The sequence below is a fragment of the Littorina saxatilis genome, linkage group LG8 (assembly GCF_037325665.1).
Source record: "Littorina saxatilis isolate snail1 linkage group LG8, US_GU_Lsax_2.0, whole genome shotgun sequence".
NCBI classification, from domain to species: Eukaryota; Metazoa; Mollusca; class Gastropoda; order Littorinimorpha; family Littorinidae; genus Littorina; species Littorina saxatilis.
This window is the reverse complement of record NC_090252.1, coordinates 19,380,859-19,393,468: the sequence shown is the minus strand read 5'-3', so window position 1 is coordinate 19,393,468 and position 12,610 is coordinate 19,380,859. Positions and strand designations below refer to the sequence as shown.

At 39.8% G+C, this 12,610-nt stretch overlaps 1 protein-coding gene across 1 annotated transcript in view; it reads right to left on the bottom strand.

Annotated features, from left to right (window-relative positions):
* Positions 1-12,610, bottom strand: part of LOC138974198 (uncharacterized) — a 33,290-nt gene that overhangs the window by 2,488 nt on the left and 18,192 nt on the right. The window contains exons 4-5 of the mRNA XM_070346912.1: positions 11,876-12,106; positions 4,821-5,093 (exon numbers count right to left, since the gene is read on the bottom strand). Of these exons, the coding sequence (XP_070203013.1) occupies positions 4,821-5,093; positions 11,876-12,106 (504 nt within the window). The remainder of the gene's footprint in view (positions 1-4,820; positions 5,094-11,875; positions 12,107-12,610) is intronic.

Below are 12,610 nucleotides of genomic sequence, written 5' to 3'. Positions count from 1 at the left end.
GTGTGTGTGTCTGTGTGTCTGTGTGTCTGTGTGTGTGTGTAGAGCGATTAAGAGTAAACTACTGGACCGATCTTTATGAAATTTTACATGAGAGTTTCAGGGTATCATATCCCCACACTTTTTTTCATTTTTTCGACAAATGTCTTTGATGACGTTATATCCGGCTTTTTGTAAAAGTTGAGGCGGCACTGTCACACCCTCATTTTTCAATCAAGTTGATTGAAAATTTTGTAAAGCAATCTTCGACGAAGGCCGGACTTCGGTATTGCATTTCAGCTTGGTGGCTTAAAAATTAATTTATGACTTTGGTCATTAAAAAAATCTGAAAATTGTAATTAATTTTTGTTTTATATACTGTTCAAAAAAAGAAACGCATAGCTTGTAATATTTGGTTAATTTAGTTATATGGCTACAAGGATATCCACCAAACTGCAGAAAATGTTTATCTGGTCGTCGACCTTTCGTCCATTGCCACAAGTGAGCTCTGCACGTGACGCATGCGTTATCAGTGGCTACAATGTCAAAATTGCTCATTTGGCATGACCACTCGTCATGCTTCAGTGTAATCTCGTGAAACTCGGGGAATATTGAGCTCTCACTATGTCTTCCAAAACCCATAAAAGCGGATTGTTCGCCACAAAGAAATCAGACGACAATTCAGCGACAAAAGATGGCCCGATTGAGCAGAGAAGACCGCCAAATTGCATTGGGTCGTTTACAAGCAGGCCAAAGTCAAAGTGCAATCGCCAGGCACTTCCACGTGTCCCAGAGCACCATCAGTAGACTGTGGGTCAGGTTTCAAGCCACTGGCTCCGTTGCTGACTTGCCACGAGCGGGAAGACCAAGGGCGACAACTGCTGCTCACGACCGCTTCATACGGCTCCGCCACCTCCGGAATCGTTTCCTGTCGGCCTCATCTTCTGTCCAGGCTCTCCCCGGGCCACACCGATTATCGGACCAGACCGTGCGGAACCGCTTGCATGAAGCTGGTTTGAGAGCTCGCAGACCTCACAGAGGAGCTGTCCTCACCCGCCGCCATCGCCAGAACCGAGTGCAGTGGGGCAACCAGCACCTTCGCTGGACCGTCCGGAATCACTGGAGACACGTGTGGTTCAGCGACGAGTCCTACTTCCTGCTCCAGCGACATGATGGTCGGAGGAGGGTCTACCGGAGAGTAAACGAACGTTACGCGCCCAACTGTGTGGATGAGGCACCCGTTCATGGTGGTGGAGGCGTCATGGTGTGGGGGGCGATCAATACCGCTGGAAGGAGCACTCTGGTGCACGTCCAAGGGCGCATAACTGCCCAGCGATACGTGGAGGAAATTCTGCGCCCACACGCCCTTCCTCTTCTGGCTGACCAGGATGCCATATTCCAGCAGGACAACGCTCGCCCGCACACAGCACGACTCACCACCCAGTTCCTCACCGACCACCATGTCCAGGTGCTTCCCTCAATGTCGCCAGACATGAACCCGATAGAACACCTCTGGGATGAATTGGACAGACGCGTGCGCAGGCGAGAAGAAGCGCCGGCAAATCACCGCGATCTATTGCAGGCACTTCAGGAGGAGTGGGACACCATCCCACAGCAAGATATCCGGCATCTGATCCAGTCCATGCCCAGAAGGTGCCGGGCAGTTGTTGCTGCTCAAGGCAGTCACACCCCCTACTGACTTGACAGCCTCGGCACCCAATCGTATTGATTGACTGATTGATTTGAAGATGCAAATGAACTGTGTGTGCATTCAACTGTGTCCATACCAAATTTCAAACAAATAATCTAAATATTGGATTTTCTGTTAATTTTTCGAAAAATAAAACAAATTTGGCAAGTAGCAACTATGCGTTTCTTTTTTTGAACAGTATATAAAACGATCCGAATTTACGTTCCTTGTATTCTACATCATTTCCTGATTCCAAAAACATTAACAGCTATTGTGTTTTCAGCGTAGCAATAGGGTCCGATATTTAGACGAGACAAGTATAATGCCGACGAGTCGAAGACGAGTTGCATTATACTTGTTCGAGTCTAAATATCGGACCCTATAGCTACGCTGAAAACACAGTAGCGATTATATAGCTGTTATGACCTTGATTTGTTGTTCCAAACTTACAAAATGACAGTTTTTGCGTCGATGCGTTGATCTCATGTTCGCGCAGACATGCACACCGCTACACGCTTTCTGACTTTGGAAGAAAAACTGACTCCAAGTGCATTCGATTTCACAACACAGTTGTTGAAACAGCTTTGTATTAGTTTATTTGTATGCAACAAACAGAAGTTTGAGGTTTTTAATTTTAAAAAAGGCTAACAATGAAGAAAATCAAAACATAACATCAACGGAAAACTAGAAACAACTGAAGAACTATAGGAAGCAAGAAGGGGTGAAGAAGAGATAATGGAACAGCCATTTCGAACAACGCGCGGCGACAGCAAAGTTTTCAGTTTGTGTCAGGCAACTGAGCTCACAGTCACACAGGCACACAAAAACGGCTGTTCCGTTTTACTCCCCTGTTTGTACTACATCTTTCGACTTTGGGCATTTTGTGGTGTTTAGGGACAGAACATAATTGGTTTAGTCCTGTATCATCGGGACGTTAGCAGAAAAGGGTATGCTATCCACATTTGTAAAGATGAAAAACATTCCGAGAAAAATTCCAGGTTGTCAGTGTATGCTGTTGTCGATAGAAACATCACTGCGTGGTACAGATGAGTAACCCGGAACCATGCGTCTTTGTTATCGACAATATGCTTTTCGATATTGAGAAAAATGGCCGACTTCCGTAGCATTATGCTTTGATGATCGGAAGAGACCATCCAATCACAGCCCCCGAATTCCCCCATGTGTCCATCAGAATAGCTATATATAAATATGTTATATTTGGATTAAAAACAATCTCTGAAAATTAAAAAAATTAAAATTATGATCAAAATTAAATTTCCGAAATCGATTTAAAACAATTTCATCGTATTCCTTGTCGGTTCCTGATTCCAAAAACATATAGATATGATATGTTTGGTTTAAAACACGCTCAGAAAGTTAAAACGAAGGGAGACACAGAAAAGCGTGCTATGCAGCACAGCGAAACCACTACCGCGCTAAACAGGCTCGTCAATTTCACTCCGTTTTGCACAAGCGGCGGACTACGGTCATTGTGAAAAATTGCAGTGCGTTCAGTTTCATTCTGTGAGTTTCACAGCTTGACTAAATGTAGTAATTTCGCCTTACGCATCAAATCATTGTTAGGCCTCCAAGCTGAAATTCAATACCAAAGTCCGACCTTCGTCGAGGATTGCTTGGCTATAATTTCAATCGATTTTATTGAAAAATGAGGGTGTGACAGTGCTGCCTCAAATTTTACAAAAAGATATATATCCAAAAAATGAAAATACTCCTGGGGATATCATGCCCAGGATCTCTAATGTAAAATTGCATAAAGATCGGTCCAGTAGTTTAGTCTGAATCGCTCTACACACGCACACGCACACACACAGACACACACAGACACACACACACACACACACACACACATACACACACACACACACACACACACACACACACACACACACACACACACACACACACACACATACACCACGACCCTCGTATCGATTCCCCGTCTATATTAAAACATTTAGTCAAAACTAGATGTAACAAGTCGCGTAAGGCGAAAATACAATATTTAGTCAAGTAGCTGTCGAACTCACAGAATGAAACTGAACGCAACGCAACGCAGCAAGACCGTATACTCGTAGCATCGTCACGCCACCGCCCGTGGCAAAGGCAGTGCACGTGGTATTGACAAGAAGAGCGGGGTATTCGTTGCGCTGAGAAGGATAGCACGCTTTTCTGTACCTCTCTTAGTTTTAACTTTCTGAGCGTGTTTCTAATCCAAACATATCATATCTATATGTTTTTGGAATCAGGAACCGACAAGGAATAAGATGAAAGTGTTTTGAAATTGAATTTCGAAAAAAAAATTTGATAATAATTTTTATATATTTAATTTTCAGAGCTTGTTTTTAATCCGAATATAACATATTTATATGTTTTTAGAACCAGCAAATGATGGAGAATAAGATAAATGTAAATTTGGATCGTTTTATAAATTTTTATTTTTTTTTACAATTTTCAGATTTTTAATGACCAAAGTCATTAATTAATTTGTAAGCCACCAAGCTGAAATGCAATACCGAACCCCGGGCTTCGTCGAAGAGTACTTGACCAAAATTTCAACCAATTTGGTTGAAAAATGAGGGCGTGACAGTGCCGCCTCAACTTTCCCGAAAAGCCGGATATGACGTCATCAAAGACATTTATCAAAAAAATGAAAAAATCGTTCGGGGATTTCATACCCAGGAACTCTCATGTCAAATTTCATAAAGATCGGTCCAGTAGTTTAGTCTGAATCGCTCTACACACACACACACACACACACGCACACACACACACACACACACACGCACACACGCACGCACATACACCACGACCCTCGTTTCGATTCCCCCTCGATGTTAAAATATTTAGTCAAAACTTGACTAAATATAAAGAGAGAGAGAGAGAGAGAGAGAGAGAGAGAGAGAGAGAGAGAGAGAGAGAGAGAGAGAGAGGGGGGGATAGAGAGAGAGAGAAAGAGAGAGAGAGAGAGAGAGAGGGAGAAAGAGGGAGAGAGAAAGAGAGAGGGAGAGAGAGAGAGGGGGAGAGAGAGAGAGAGAGAGAAAGAGAGAGAGAGAGAAAGAGAGAGAGAGAGAGAGAGAGAGAGAGAGAGAGAGAGAGAGAGAGAGACGTGTAGACAGACTTTGTCAAAACTTACAGAGTGACCTGGCCATAACTTCTACTTCACACAAATCAAATGTGTCTCCTGGTTTGTCAATTTTCACGTAGCGACCTCTCAAGACCGAGGAACAGTTAAGGCGATAGACACTCTGACGGTCCATTCTGCCGGTGAAACACGTGCACAAGGTTCCGTTGTCAATAGTTGAACTTCCTACAGGCTCGTAGAATCCCGGCCCAGTCGTATATCTCACACTTGTTTCTATTGGGTCATTGAAATACATGTTGACGCAAAAGTTTTCACTGGGTTTTTCTGCAACAAGACAAACATATCAAGAATAACCAAAAATGGCCCTCTTTGCTTGTTGCTTTAAAAGTTCAGCTAAAAGCCACCCTCCGCCTCCCGTAAACCATATGTTTCTGACCACTGAGCTCACCGAGCCTTTACATACGGTACAAACATACCTTTAGTTGAACGCTTACCAAAACAATATCCTGGCTGATTTCCGTTGAAAACAAGAAATTGTCAAAGAATGTATGTTGTGCAGTTAGAAAGAAAGTATTGTATTGTAGCTGGGAATAGTACTGGAAGTAGATGAGTAGCGATTCTGTTTAAATAAACGCCCAACACTTGGAAATGTGTACGGCCCCAGTAGTGGTCATCACCCTGACTTCTTCGAGAAATTTGTTTCCTTTGATAACGAATTGATTGTTGTGGGTGGCAACTGGAATGTTGCACTAAACCCCAAGATGGATTGGAATTTGTGGAGCAATATTATATGGTTGATGATTTTCGATATGTATATAAAGATGCACAACAGTATACCTGGAGGAGATGTAATAGTCTACAAAGAAGTAGATTGGATTTGTTTCTTGTTTCAGAGCAATTGTTGCCTATAGTGGATGATGGTTTGATTGATGTGGGATATATCTCAGATCATTCACCCGTGTGTTTTTCACTTAAGACTGATTTATTTAAAAGACACAGACCCATGTGGCGGTAAAACATTTGAATTATGATAAAAGTCCTGGGGCTGATGGTTATTCAGCAGAGTGTTATATACATTTTTCTTCCATGATTTGGGTCATTTGGGTCATTTTATGTTATGGTCGCTTAATTTTTGATTTTTGAAAGGAGAGATGTCTGTCACTCAGCGTCAAGGTATTATGATATGCATTCCTAAAGATGATAAAGATAAAAGACATTTAAAGAATTGGAGACCAACTACATTGTTAAATACAGTATATAAGATATCATCATCTTGCATAGCTGAAAGAATTAAAACGTATTCATAAGAATCAAACTGGTTTTCTGAAGGGGAGATTTATTGGAGAAAACATTTGAATGTTATGTGACATGTTATGTTATACTTAAACAAAAATATCTGGACTGCTTTTCATGGTCGATTTTGCGAAGGCGTTCGATAGTATCACCTGGCCTTTTATTAAAACATCCCTGAAAAAAATTATTTTGGGGATGACATAACACAATGGATTTTTTTTCTTTTTATTGTAATATTAAATCTTGCGTCAATGTGAATGGTCAACATTCCAAGTGGTTCAGTGTAGAGTGTGGTACCAGGCAGGGAGGTCCTCTGTCACCGTATTTATACCTTCTTTGTGCAGAGATTTTGTCTATTATGATTCGTCAGAATGAGAATATACATGGAATCAAGGTTGGAGATAGATAAATTGTCCTATCGAAGTTTGCAGATGACACAACCTTTTTTTATTTTTTAGATGGTACCAAAGAATCTTTCTGTGCCTACAAGTGTTAAAACATATTGCATTATTATCTGGACTTACGATAAATTATGATAAATCTCCTATAGGGTCGTTTAAAAAATCCAATGTTAAATGTATGCCAAAATTAAATTTTAAGTGGAACCCAACTGTATTTAGAGTGCTCAGCATTTTTCAGTGAATATGGAGGAAATAGTAAACATAAATTATAAAAACAAGTTCCAAAACATTCGGAGGTATTTAAATATGTGGTCAAGGAAAAATCTTACACCATTCGTAAAGTAACAGTTATAAAGACACTGGTTATATCAAATTTAACTCACCTATTTATGAATTTACCAGATCCTGAGAAACATGTTCTCGATAAATTGAATACACTACTCTGTTCTTTTTTACGGGATGAAAAAACAGATACAATAAAAATATATGAAAATGGTGGAATGAAGATGGTGGATGTCTATTGTTACTTAGCTGTTTTAAAATTGGCATGGTTGAACAGGATTGTGTTGAATACTGGGAAGATTGTACATATTGTGAAGATAATTTGTCCCCAGGTCTGTTGTGTGGAATGCAGAGGTGGGGAATTTGCAAATGTTTTGATGTAGTTTCATGTTTCATGTAGTTTCATACCATTTTCTCAGTTAGGTACACTTTCGTTCTTCGTCTTTTTCATCTTTCTCTCTTTCTTTTTCTTCCTCAGCTTTTAATTTGTTCTTTGTTTTTCCATCATGCCATCCACACTTGCTTCCCGAGTCTATTCTAGTATCCACAGTCACTTCGTTGTTTAGATTTCGATTCGTAAACCCGACTGGATCTATTTGTCGTGCACCGTTTCTTGTTACACCCCCGGTATAGGGGTGTGTATAGGTTTCGGTCCATGTGTTTGTTTGTTTGTTTGTTTGTTTGTTTGTTTGTTTGTTTGTTTGTTTGTTTGTTTGTTTGTTTGTGTGTTTGTGTTCGCATATAGATCTCAAGAATCTTACCACAGTCACTTCGCTTTAGTCCATACGGTCTTGCTGCGTTGCATTGCGTTCAGTTTCATTCTGTGAGTTCGACAGCTACTTGACTAAATGTTGTATTTTCGCCTTACGCGACTTGTTAATTGATGACGGGGAAGTGGGCTACCTTAAACGATACAACTTTGGCATTTTTTTAAAATGCTGGTCAACTGAGATTTTAAACATTTGACACTGTTTGTTACTGTGCCTGTGTAGATTGAGTATTGCTCGCCTAAAAACGCACTTCTGCGACAGGGCGACTATCACATCAAGTCTGCTGCATCTTTCCATTGCAAATGCAGACGGATTTTCGAACCGCTACAGTTTCTTTGAAGATACCACCACTCTGTTTTGTGTCAGTATTTGTCATTTATTCTAGGGCGCTATGAGCGCCCTGGTTATAACGTTGTGCTGGAATAGTATTTTTGATTCAGAGGTGCACAATAACATGCTTTTGCAGATATAAAGTAGGATTGAAAGGGCAAACGATTAAATTGATTATGTATGAAAAGGTGGGTCACACAGGACCCCGGTGGCTCGGGGGTTTACGCGGTCTAAATAGCAATTCAAGTGATCTGTAAGTGTCATTTAATGTTGTTGAATGCTATTGTGAGTGTGTCCCATAAGGTTAGTGAAATATGTCATCGTTCTGTAAACCTATTGTGAGGCGAATTGGGGCATTAAGTATCTAAAATATGAGCCTGCTTTAGCATTGAAAAACATGCACAGTGCACGTGCCAACGCTAAGACCAACAAACTGGTATTGGGTTTTTGTAAAGGGTTTTTGACATAATTACCACTTGTTTAAAAATCAGGAGTTTTGTTGACAATGATGTTTGTTGTGCTTGCCCAACCTTCAGAAACAAGATATCGATATTTAGGACGAGTACATAGACAATGTCACAAGTGCATCATCTTACAAGTACGTATGTATGCGGATGATACTGTGATCTGCTCAGAGTCTGGAAAAAAACCTGCAAGAATGTTTAAACAAAATGCACGAATACTGTTTAAAATGGCGTCTAAATATTAATGTAAACAAAACGAAAGTTATAGTTTTTTCCAGAGGTAAAATTAGAAATAAACCACTGTTTACGTATAATGGCAATTTAATCGAAGTAGTGTTTGATGTAATGTACGTGGGCCTTAAGATTAATTATAATAATACATTTCCAGTTGCACAGAAGAATCTATATGATCGTGCCTCAAGGGCAATGTTTGTTCTTTTGCGCACTTGTAGACAATTGTCACTGCCTGTGGACATACAAGTTGACCTGTTCGATAAAATGATTGCTCCAATTTTATTGTATGGATGTGAAGTATGGGGTTTTGGTTCCTGTGAACTTGCTACTAAACTTCAATTGCGTTTTTATAAAATTGTTTTCAAACTAAAAAAATCAACTCCAAATGCTATGATATTTGGTGAACTTGGAAGATATCCACTAGATGTTAATATGAAATGTAGAATGCTTTGCTATTGGTATAAACTGATTAGTCCTATTCATAAAAATAAATTTTCAAGTATTGTGTATTGCTTTACTTATAAATTGTATATCAACAAGATGATTGAATCCAAGTACTTATGTTTCATTGAAAAAACCTTAAATGAAATTGGTCTCTCTGGCCTTTGGACTTCTCAAGAAAATATTCAATACTCAAGCACATGGTTTAAAAAGAAAGTAAAAAGAAGCTTGTATGACCAGTATATCCATCCATGGTTTACAGAAATTGGAACAAAAAATATGTTTTGGAATTATCGAATGTTCAAAGATATTTTTGCATGTGAAGACTACGTCACACACCTGCCATATCAGCAATGTGTTTCAATAATGAAGTTTAGAACATTAAACAACAATTTGCCTGTACAGAAAGAACGTTATCTTAACATCCCGAGGTCAGAAAGAACTTGCACCAAATGTGTATCGCATGACATAGGTGATGAATTCCATTATTTATTTGTCTGTGATTTTTTCAAAGAAGAAAGAGCTGAGTTGTTACCACCTTACTATTGGAAAAAAAAAACTAATGCACTTAAATTTAAAAAGTTGTTTGCTACTAAGAAAAAGAAATTGCTAAAGAATATTTTGGATTTTATTAATAGAATTTGTAAAAGTTTTTCATATTTGTTTTTATTTTTTTTTATTTTTATTTTATTATATTAGCATATATCATGATTGTATTGATTGTATTTATTGTTCAAAATGCCCCCATGGGTTATGGACTAATAAAACTTGAACTTGAACTTGAGCTTCACTCCTCATTGTCTCTGCCGACGCCCGATTTCAAGAGGTTGCTTGCAATAAATGATGTCATCTTGTTGGTATTTTTAGACGTACTTCAATGAACTTATATTTGTGTTCGTATGTGTCCGCTCCAATTTTTTTTTAAACACCAGTCAGTTGATTTAAGCCAAATGACAAATGTTCAGACTACACATTAACAGGTGCTTCCGTTTGTCATACTTCACCATAAGATTGTTACAATTTCGGCATACACTATGACCATTTACACCTTTAAAATGTTACTATACAGACATAAAATGTAGCAGAACCTTGTGTTAAATACCAACGAGTAAACAACGTGCAATCTGTCACTGAATGTTTCCATGTGGGCTTTGAATCATTTCTCTTAATGGTAAAAATCTATAATTAAAACTGTTAAACATAAAAGATAACGCCTCGAGAGGACGACGATAGTGCAAAGTAAACATTGTAGCTGCATTGTTATTGTCTGTGTACTAATGAGTGTAATACTGACCTGTAACAACACCTAATACGTAGGCTGTTCCATAATTATTTAGAATCTCAGAAACGGAAACGTATACAAACAATCTAATCAGGCTATTTTCTAGACCCCACACCCAACTGGCCATCCTCTCAAACGTTCTCGTTCTGGCCTGGGACCACGTGACATCAGCTATACTTGGTATGGCCCTAGTGAAGGCTCGGATAGAGTCTTCAGGGGTCTCTACCCGTGTTTCCGCGGCTATTTCTTAAAATCCAAGAACAGGCTAAACTAGCATGGGGAGATGTCAATAAAATAGGGAGGATGCAACCAGCAGCAGTGCTCCCTTTGGTGCCAAGAAATCTGTTGTCGCAAAGGCAGTATAGACAAGTGCGTTGTCATGTTACATTATAAGGCTTAGCATACCTGTGTTTGAACGGTGTTTATACCAAGCCTCGAATATGTTCGACCATTAGAGGTGGACACAGCAGTTGGTCGTGACGGTTTGCCTGTCCTCAAGAGTCACAGTGTTTTAGTGCCTTGATCTAGATGCAAACAATTTGTAGGGCTTCTTGTTGTTTGAACGTGGCAGGGGTTGGGTCACCTGGTTAAACACTCGAACAGACGACAGTTGTTTGGTTTCAGAGTGGAGCTAATTAATCCAGGTTTTGTCACCACTGACGATATTACATGCTGATTTGTGGAGAAGCCATTGCTGAGTTGTTTAAGTATTGTAAGGCAACACTCTGCCCTACCCCTCTTTTTCCCGTCACTGGGTTCATGTGGTACCCAACCGGCTAATCGCTTTGGGGCCATTACTATTTGTGTAAGATCTTATCAAATGCAGAGTTTTTAGTGCCAGGGGCATGTTGCATCGCCCTGATTATGATTAAGTGATATTCTCTTATTATCTGTTCAACAGCGCCAATGTTTTCGAGGATAACAAATGAAATGAGTAGACCAGGGTGGGTATCTTTTTCGAGGCTCCGTCCACCGGGTATGACATTGCTGTACCAGTTTTACACCACGACTCTACAACGAGCGTTCATCCTAAAACATTTCATCCCACTTGCATGCAGATTGGCCTCTTTTAACCCTCATTTTGTAGTTATTGTAAGTTAAAGGCTCCGAAATCGCGAATTTGAGCTTCATGACGCAATCTCATACATTGCGCGGTGAGTATCTTCCCGAGTCGACCATATAAAAACGACATAACTCTGGAACTTCATGTGTTGTGTCAAGCCTCACGATACTCTTATTTGACGGCATGATTTTGTATTTAACGCCATATTGCCAGGAGCATGGGTTCTAAATAATAATGGAACAGCCCTCGTACATCTCTAACCTAACAGTGACAATATATAGTTTAGTCAGAATCAAATCAAGGAAGGCGCACGTGCACATGTTTCTTGATTGAATTGCTTGCTTGTTTGCCTTTGATTTTGTTTATTTTTGGTATTAAACAAGTAGAACAAACTGCACGTGTTCTGCAGTAAACAAGAACAGCTAAAACGAAACCGTCCTGAGCACCAAAGGAGAATGAAGCATGTACGCTCTTTTGTGTGTTTGAAGACCTTCGTCACTGACCTTGTTTTTGGGTGTGTTTGAAAACCTTCATGATTTAACTGACCTTGATGTGAGGTGTGTATGTGCACTGCTTCGATGTCGTATAAGTTGCCAAGGTCCACCATCCACCAGGCATTGCTGGAACTGCCAGAACTGGATTCACGTGTGACGTGTGTACACGAAAACGGAAAAAAGGTGTTTCCATCTTCACCATCTACTGCCTGGCTCGCAACATCCGAGCTGCTTTGGCGTGCATACTTGTACAGGGCAACATTGGTTAAGCCATTTTTACTGTCTGAAATAAAATAAAACCATCTACCTGAAAACAAATGACACCATCTGTACTGTCTGCAAAAAATGAGCTCCGTTAAATTGTGTCCATCAATCTGACCAGGTTATTTCGGAATCAATTTCTACTCTGTGAAATAAAGCTAAACAAAACAAAAGTGATATCAAAATATGCAGTTTATCTCTCGGCCTAAAACTAAAAGATTGAATCTGAAATCCCGTCGAAACTACTAAAAATCAGGCTAACCGACACCGGTACACCGTAACGGGTCAATCCCAAACCCCAAATAAGCCCCCGAGTCTATAAGAATAGCAAGATTATAAGATGTTTGGTGATTTCTTGACATACACGTTTTTTTGTTGGTCCAAGGGAGGCAAATCGTCTTCGGTTCATCTTTATTGCCCAAGGCCGCAGGCCGAGGTTGATAAATATGAAAACCGAAGGCAATATACTCTCCAAGGACCAAAACAAAATGCTGGTCTGACAACAAGCCACCAAACATCATGTTTG